The sequence below is a fragment of the Notothenia rossii genome (genome assembly GCF_949606895.1).
Source record: "Notothenia rossii genome assembly, chromosome: 9".
Classification (NCBI taxonomy): domain Eukaryota; kingdom Metazoa; phylum Chordata; class Actinopteri; order Perciformes; family Nototheniidae; genus Notothenia; species Notothenia rossii.
The window spans coordinates 906,253-915,729 of NC_136907.1; the positions used below are offsets into that span (position 1 = coordinate 906,253).

A 9,477-nucleotide genomic window follows, 5' to 3' on the forward strand; every position below is an offset into this window, starting at 1 on the left:
AGCAGTTTGATTAAAGGTGTGTTCAGGTACCCGAGTTGTCCTGGGTGAAGCAGTGTGATTAAAGGTGTGTTCAGGTACCCGAGTTGTCCTGGGTGAAGCAGTGTGATTAAAGGTGTGTTCAGGTACCCGAGTTGTCCTAGGTGAAGCAGTGTGATTAAAGGTGTGTTCAGGTACCTGAGTTGTCCTGGGTGAAGCAGTGTGATTAAAGGTGTGTTCAGGTACCCGAGTTGTCCTGGGTGAAGCAGTGTGATTAAAGGTGTGTTCAGGTACCTGAGTTGTCCTGGGTGAAGCAGTGTGATTAAAGGTGTGTTCAGGTACCTGAGTTGTCCTGGGTGAAGCAGTGTGATTAAAGGTGTGTTCAGGTACCCGAGTTGTCCTGGGTGAAGCAGTTTGATTAAAGGTGTGTTCAGGTACCCGAGTTGTCCTGGGTGAAGCAGTGTGATTAAAGGTGTGTTCAGGTACCCGAGTTGTCCTGGGTGAAGCAGTGTGATTAAAGTTGTGTTCAGGTACCCGAGTTGTCCTAGGTGAAGCAGTGTGATTAAAGGTGTGTTCAGGTACCTGAGTTGTCCTGGGTGAAGCAGTGTGATTAAAGGTGTGTTCAGGTACCCGAGTTGTCCTGGGTGAAGCAGTGTGATTAAAGGTGTGTTCAGGTACCTGAGTTGTCCTGGGTGAAGCAGTGTGATTAAAGGTGTGTTCAGGTACCTGAGTTGTCCTGGGTGAAGCAGTGTGATTAAAGGTGTGTTCAGGTACCCGAGTTGTCCTGGGTGAAGCAGTGTGATTAAAGGTGTGTTCAGGTACCCGAGTTGTCCTGGGTGAAGCAGTGTGATTAAAGGTGTGTTCAGGTACCCGAGTTGTCCTGGGTGAAGCAGTGTGATTAAAGGTGTGTTCAGGTACCTGAGTTGTCCTGGGTAAAGCAGTGTGATTAAAGGTGTGTTCAGGTACCTGAGTTGTCCTGGGTGAAGCAGTGTGATTAAGGGTGTGTTCAGGTACCTGAGTTGTCCTGGGTGAAGCAGTGTGATTAAAGGTGTGTTCAGGTACCTGAGTTGTCCTGGGTGAAGCAGTGTGATTAAAGGTGTGTTCAGGTACCTGAGTTGTCCTGGGTGAAGCAGTGTGATTAAAGGTGTGTTCAGGTACCCGAGTTGTCCTGGGTGAAGCAGTGTGATTAAAGGTGTGTTCAGGTACCCGAGTTGTCCTGGGGGAAGCAGTGTGATTAAAGGTGTGTTCAGGTACCTGAGTTGTCCTGGGTGAAGCAGTGTGATTAAAGGTGTGTTCAGGTACCTGAGTTGTCCTGGGTAAAGCAGTGTGATTAAAGGTGTGTTCAGGTACCTGAGTTGTCCTGGGTGAAGCAGTGTGATTAAGGGTGTGTTCAGGTACCTGAGTTGTCCCGGGTGAAGCAGTGTGATTAAAGGTGTGTTCAGGTACCTGAGTTGTCCTGGGTGAAGCAGTGTGATTAAAGGTGTGTTCAGGTACCTGAGTTGTCCTGGGTGAAGCAGTGTGATTAAAGGTGTGTTCAGGTACCCGAGTTGTCCTGGGTGAAGCAGTGTGATTAAAGGTGTGTTCAGGTACCTGAGTTGTCCTGGGTAAAGCAGTGTGATTAAAGGTGTGTTCAGGTACCTGAGTTGTCCTGGGTAAAGCAGTGTGATTAAAGGTGTGTTCAGGTACCCGAGTTGTCCTGGGTGAAGCAGTGGGATTAAAGGTGTGTTCAGGTACCCGAGTTGTCCTGGGTGAAGCACTAGCAGTATGATTAAAGGTGTGTTCAGGTACCTAAGATGTCCTGGTTGAAGCAGTATAATTAAAGGTGCGTTCAGGTACCCGAGTTGTCCTGGGTGAAGCACTAGCAGTATGATTAAAGGTGTGTTCAGGTACCTGAGTTGTCCTGGGTGAAGCAGTAGCTCCTCAGCAGGTAGACTCCGTACGCCGGGGCTACGTACAGGAAGATGTGCTTCAGGTTCAGCAGCACAGCGAACAGCAGCGCCCCCTGCAGGTGGAGAGACTGCAGCACAGATAACAGAGAGGACGTTTAATCAACTTTGTGACATCAGAACCTTTCAAAATAAGAGTTTAACGAGCTTTCTGACAGCAGACCCTTTCAAAATAAGAGTGTAATCAACGTCCTACAGACTCTTTCAAAATAAGAGTTTTATTTTATTTGTTATACTTTGCTTTTATTGAAAATATTTGCACTGAATTCCAAACGCACATACTGTCATTTAACTTTGACATTCAAAAATACAATTTCAATTTGCATCCACATGTTGAGGCGCAACGGGCAACTCAAAAATGAAATAAAAAACAACTGTCCAAAAGAGCTCTTGTCGGGAATTTAAATCTCAATGGTTTCCTGGATTATCTTGTCCAATGTGTTTGTCTTCTTCTCTATATAATGTCCATCCTTTCCACTGGTCTTCCATTTTTGGTAGACTTAGTCTCAACCGATGTGTAGATATGTAGATTTCCTCTACTATCTCCATCCATTGTCCTTGGGTAGGGATATCCACTTGCCCCCATTTCCTTGTGAAGGCTCAACAACACTTTAACTAAGCATCTATCTCTTGGTTGTAAATCATTTTCCGTAAAATTACCCAAATAAAGAATCATAAAACTCTTGAGGAAATCATATCCGATTATCTTTTGTACTACTTTATGAACCATTCCCCAAAACGTTGTTATTTTGTGACATTTCCAAAAGATCTGCTTCTGCTGTTCCACATTCCCTCCAGCAGGGTGGCTTTACATTTGAGTATCTGTTTTTAACTTTGGGTGTTATAAAAAAACAGATCAGATTTTTCCATATCTGCGAGCTGGTGGATGATTGGTGTATTCTGCACATGTTTTGCCATTCCTTATTTTCAATTTCGTGTTGAATTCTGATTCCCATTTTTCTTTTATATATGTGGTTGAATGTTTGTTCATTGTTAGTGCTCGATATAGTACAGATATAGTCCTAATTGGTTTTCCTCCATACGAATTGATTATAGTCTGAATCAATTCATTCGCGTCCTTGGAGGGTGTTCCCCTGATGGGTCTTCTATAATAATCCCTTAGTTGCCCACCATGCTGTGATTCCCTTGCTGTCACCCACTGTTTGAAACATTCGTCTCGTCTTGCTGGTACACAGTTAGTCGAATGCTACCCATTTCAATATATTTATGTCTTCTTGTATTTTGTGATTCTTTCCTATTTTAAACCATAACTCCAGTGTGAATAATGTAATTGAATCCATTTGATTCTACATTTGTTTGCATGTGTCCTTATCTCCTATAATACTCTGAATAGGGTATTCTCCAAATGCTCTTTCCCCTTAGCTGTATCACGTGGTTTACAGCAGCAGCAGCATCTCAGCTGGGCAGCATAGAAGTGTCCTTTCAGACTCGGGAGGCCCATACCCCCTTTATCCTTTGGGAGTTGGAGGGCTTCATATCTGACTCTGGGTTTTTTACCTCCCCAAAGAAACCTAGATATTATCCTATCCCAATTTGTGAATAGATTTTGAGCAACATGTATTGGTAGGGACTGGAATAGGTATAGAAGCTTGGGTAATATATTCATCCTGACTGTCTCAATTCTTGAACTATAACCCAGTGGTCGAGTCGACCATCTGTCTACATCTTTTTGAATCTCCTCATTGATCTTGCCATCATTTGCTTTGAATATTTTAGATGTTCCTTTAGTGATGTAAATTGTGTGATGTGATTCCAATTCAAATTAAACAATGATTTGATCTCTGTTGATGGAGTATAGTTAAGAGCAAGTACCTGTGTGTTTGAGACATTCATCTTGTATCCTGAGAGATGATCATATGATTCAAGTAGCCTCATCAGTACTGGGAGCGATGCATTTGGTTGCTCGAGGAATCAGCAAAGAGCCCCACCTCGTGTTCACTACCATTCACCACCACTCCTGTCATTCCCTGTTTTGGGCGGATTGCTTGAGCTCGAGGCTCAATGAGCAGAGTCGATCTCTGTGAGCCAAATCTATCAGATAAGTTTCCATTTATTTTAATTCCAGCAGTAGGTCGTTGATAGTGTTTTTATGCATTGTATTGATTTATTATTGAATCCTAGTCGTTCTAACACTGTACACAAAAAAGCCCAATCCAGCCGATCGAATGCTTTTTCTGCGTCTATGCTTACCAACAAAGTATCTTGTGTTGTCCTTGTTCTACTACATGTAGTGTCCTCCTGATATTCTCCTGGGTCTGGCGTTCCCCTCATAAATCCTGTTTGGTCTTCTTCTATTAAATCGTCTATGAAGGTGCTCAATCGTTTAGAAATAATGGTTGTATAGATTTTGTAGTCTACATTTAATATCGAGATCGGCCTATAGTTCCCACAGAATCCCTTATCGCTTCCCGGTTTTGGAATGACGGATATGATTGCTTCAGTCCATCGTATTCTTTTGGAGAGTCCAATTGAAGGACGCCAGGAGTAACGGTGCCATTTCCTCTCTAAACAGCTGATACCATTCTGCAGGGCATCCATCGCTACCTGGAGACTTGTTCTTTTTTAACGTATTTATTGCATCTATAACCTCTTTTAATGTAATATCAGCTGTTAATGTATCATTTTGTAAACTGCCAATTGATGGTAAATCCAGTGGATTTAGAAAGGTTCTAATTTCTTCTTCCGTTGCAGATGGAGGCTGTGAATATAAATCTTTGTAGTATCCCAGAAATATGTTCTCTATATTTTCTGGTATGCATGATAACCCGTTTGTATAAGGGTCTCTCATTTTATGACTAATTGCTTGCTTTTTGCGTATTGCCAATAATTTAGTGGCCCTCGGGCCCGTTTCATAATAGCTTTGTTTCATATATCTGTTCTCAAAATAAGAGTTTAATCAACTTTCTGATATCATACCCTTTCAAAATAAGACTTTATATCATACCCTTTCAAAATAAGACTTTATATCAGGCCATTTCAAAATAAGACTTTATATCAGGCCCTTCAAAATAAGACTTTATATCAGACTCTTTCAAAATAAGACTTTATATCATACCCTTTCAAAATAAGACTTTATATCATACCCTTTCAAAATAAGACTTTATATCAGGCCCTTTCAAAATAAGACTTTATATTATACCCTTTCAAAATAAGACTTTATATCAGGCCCTTCAAAATAAGACTTTATATCAGGCCCTTTCAAAATAAGACTTTATATCATACCCTTTCAAAATAAGACTTTATATCATACCCTTTCAAAATAAGACTTTATATCAGGCCCTTCAAAATAAGACTTTATATCAGGCCCTTCAAAATAAGACTTTATATCAGACCCTTTCAAAATAAGACTTTATATCATACCCTTTCAAAATAAGACTTTATATCAGGCCCTTCAAAATAAGACTTTATATCAGGCCCTTCAAAATAAGACTTTATATCATACCCTTTCAAAATAAGACTTTATATCAGGCCCTTCAAAATAAGACTTTATATCAGGCCCTTCAAAATAAGACTTTATATCAGGCCCTTTCAAAATAAGACTTTAGAACACCAAAAACCTGATGAAATGTAATGAGCTCTTTTCATCAGACCCTTTCAAAATAAGAGCATGTACCTGCATGTGTTTTGCCACGGACAGCAGCAGGACTCCGAACAGGAAGCCGTTATACTGGAAGTGAATATCTGAGGGGATGTGAAGGAGGTGTTAACATATTGATCATGAAGTAGAGCAGGGTGTCCAAACCTTTTCCACCGAGGGCCACATACAGACAAATATACGAAGGTCTGCGCCGCTCCCTAGAGCTTTATCAAGTTAGAGAAATCTATCACATGTAGGTCAATGATGGTTGATATTGATAACCCTAACCCTGAGTTTCCTGGTTGTAGGATACGGTCGACGATGAGGAGGCCGAAGTTCCAGAGCAGCAGGACGGCCAGGACGAAGGACGGCCGGTTCAGAACCTCCCGCGATCCTTTCTGCTCCTGAACGCACCGGCAACACCTGCAGGAGGAGAGAGCCAATCAGCATCGAGCTCCTGGAGACACTGATTTATTATGACTTTCTATCCGTTAATTTCTTGGATTGTTAATATCTCTATTGCAATCCCTCTTGTGTGTGTGTGTGTGTGTGTGTGTGTGTGTGTGTGTGTGTGTGTGTGTGTGTGTGTGTGTGTGTGTGTGTGTGTCTCTCACTCTCTAACAGCGTAGAGGAACAGCAGGTCGGTGCAGATGACGGTGAGTCTCTGGTAGAGCACGGCCTCAGGGCTGCTGTAGTTCAGGTTGCTCAGCAGCAGCATGGGGGGGTGGAGCAGCCGAGCGCCCTGAGACAGAGCCAGTTCGAACCAGGCGAACAGCGGGGGGTAATCCAGGGTCCATTCCGAAGAGTTCTGGAGACACCCCCAAAGAGACCCAACAGTTAATGGAATGAAAAAAGAAAAATCTATTATACTGTTTCTCATCAATATATCACAGCTGCCTGTCTCTGATTGGCTGAAACACCAAACAGATCATTGCAGCATTACCCATAATCCACTCTGATTCAGCCCTGTTTCCAAAGTGCTGATTCTCTGTGTATTACTTTAGGAGAAAATAAGGAGCCCCTCCCCACGCCCCTCTGAGAGACATTTGGTTACAAAGAACTCAATGGAGCTCTAGAGGAGATTCAGGTGATAAAAGGGGGGGGGGGTAGGGGGTTACCTTGGTTGCTGATTGGCTAATGGTTACACAAGACAAAACATCGTTATGACATCATCAAGTGGCCAAAATCTGATCAGCTCATTTTCAGACAGGTTTTTATAGAAATGGATCAAAAAGAGAGAGAATCTTTGTTCCTGAAACTTTCAGAGTCTCTTTCCACAGAGGGGACACATGTTGATGTAGGTGAGACATGAAGAAGAGGGGACACATGTTGATGTAGAAGAGACATGAAGAAGAGGGGACACATGTTGATGTAGAAGAGACATGAAGAAGAGGGGACACATGTTGATGTAGAAGAGACATGAGGAAGAGGGGACACATGTTGATGTAGAAGAGACATGAAGAAGAGGGGACACATGTTGATGTAGAAGAGACATGAAGAAGAGGGGACACATGTTGATGTAGAAGAGACATGAAGAAGAGGGGACACATGTTGATGTAGAAGAGACATGAAGAAGAGGGGACACATGTTGATGTAGAAGAGGGGACACATGTTGATGTAGAAGAGACATGGAGAAGAGGGGACACATGTTGATGTAGAAGATACATGGAGAAGAGGGGACACATGTTGATGTAGAAGAGACATGAAGAAGAGGGGACACATGTTGATGTAGAAGAGACATGAAGAAGAGGGGACACATGTTGATGTAGAAGAGACATGAAGAAGAGGGGACACATGTTGATGTAGAAGAGACATGAAGAAGAGGGGACACATGTTGATGTAGAAGAGACATGAAGAAGAGGGGACACATGTTGATGTAGAAGAGACATGAAGAAGAGGGGACACATGTTGATGTAGAAGAGGGGACACATGTTGATGTAGAAGAGACATGGAGAAGAGGGGACACATGTTGATGTAGAAGAGACATGAAGAAGAGGAGACACATGTTGATGTAGAAGAGACATGAAGAAGAGGAGACACATGTTGATGTAGAAGAGACATGAAGAAGAGGGGACACATGTTGATGTAGAAGAGACATGAAGAAGAGGGGACACATGTTGATGTAGAAGAGACATGGAGAAGAGGGGACACATGTTGATGTAGAAGAGACATGGAGAAGAGGGGACACATGTTGATGTAGAGGAGACATGGAGAAGAGGGGACACATGTTGATGTAGAGGAGACATGGAGAAGAGGGGACACATGTTGATGAAGAAGAGACATGGAGAAGAGGGGACACATGTTGATGTAGAGGAGACATGAAGAAGAGGGTGTTGCAGAATAGGTGACCTTTGAAAGTGGTCCAGATGCATAGAGTGTCTCTGACCTCGTGGTACCATCGGTCCAGCGGCAGGCTGTGAGTGATGGCGAGCCAGTTCCTGTGCACCTCGAAGTCTGTGGAGTGACTGAAGGAAACACAGAGCGTCAGAACAAACTGCTCTCTCTTAACATCACAAGTACTTCAAGGTATTTTACAATGGACTGAGACACTGCAAGTACTTTTCTATTTCTACTTGCAATTGGGTATGTTTCAGTGTGGTTTTGGTACTTTTACCAAAGTAAAGAATCTGAGTACTTCTTCCACCTCTGCTTATAATTAATAATGACTTTATAATCGTACAACTCAAACGTTGTTCTTGTTTGTGTGAAACAGCGCCATCTTGCGGCCGTTTGGCTGGATTACACTTTATATATTTATTTATGACACGTCGCGTTAATGTCAACAATCATCACTTCATATAAAGTCTAATTACACTGACGGTTAAACACATAATGCACAAATCACTTCTCTATCATCAGGATTTAATCCAAAGTGTATTTTCTTGTTTTTAGCTTCTCGGTGTGTTAGCATTATGCTAGCAGTTCTCGCGCTATCTTCTAATGTATCCTCCTTTACATTAATGCATTAGTGCTGAGGCTTCTGCAGGAACAGGATCAGGTTGACATTGAAGTGTCTGAACTCACTATGCGCTGATAAACAGACACTTGAAGAGAGAAACTCCCAAAGATAGAGCTGGAAACCAGGAGCTGTCCGCCGCCGCCATGACACCTCCGACGGGATTCAACGGGAACAACTTTATTGACAAACTCCGTGACGGACACTGTGTGTAGACTCAACAGATTATTTGTATTTTATATCAAATATATAATAATACTGATAATATAAAACGCAGCAGCTGCTGTATGGAAACTTTATCGTTATTTTTGTTTTATTGTTTTATATTTTTGAAGGGCAGTAATCATTGAGTGTCATTCAATGTCGACTCGTAAAGTCAGGAATATTGAACTTCTCTTGTGGAATAAAATCAGGATCCGGTTTAATACAATCTGTGTTTTAATCTGATACAATCTATGTTTTAATAAAGTGGTTTAATACAATCTATGTTTTAATACAGTGGTTTAATATAGTGGTTTAATACAGTGGTTTAAAACAGTCTATCTTTTAATACAATCTATGTTTTAATACAGTGGTTTAATACAGTGGTTTAAAACAGTCTATCTTTTAATACAATCTATGTTTTAATACAGTGGTTTAATACAGTGGTTTAAAACAATCTATGTTTTAATACAGTGGTGTAATACAGTGGTTTAAAACCGTCTATTGTTTAATACAGTGGTTTAATACAATCTATGTTTTAAAACAGAGGTTTAATATGGTGGTGTGGTGACACCATGTTGGACCATAATTCACCTTGCTTGTTGTGTTGCTACACGGACCCTTTAGTGGGAACACCTGTAGCTTTAGCTATTCATTCCTGCTAGCTTATCATGCAGAGCAGTCATGTATTAACCTCTCTGAGATGAATGGATGCTCCACGTCGTCCAGGTTGGTTGGTTTTATCACAGACCCCCCCACACCATGGCAAATATGAGGCGATTAAGGCTCTTCTCCTTAAG

General features: G+C 41.8%; 1 protein-coding gene across 1 annotated transcript; it reads right to left on the reverse strand.

Annotated features, from left to right (window-relative positions):
- Positions 1-1,843: 1,843 nt before the first annotated feature.
- Positions 1,844-8,692, reverse strand: alg8 (ALG8 alpha-1,3-glucosyltransferase). Its single transcript, XM_079650564.1, has 6 exons — positions 8,545-8,692; positions 7,907-7,985; positions 6,135-6,328; positions 5,834-5,943; positions 5,557-5,624; positions 1,844-1,993 (listed from the first exon to the last, which is right to left on the reverse strand). Exons 1-6 carry the CDS (start codon positions 8,622-8,624, stop codon positions 1,859-1,861), a joined length of 666 nt encoding a protein of 221 aa, XP_079506690.1. The 5' UTR covers positions 8,625-8,692; the 3' UTR covers positions 1,844-1,858.
- Between the last annotated feature and the right edge of the window lie 785 nt (positions 8,693-9,477).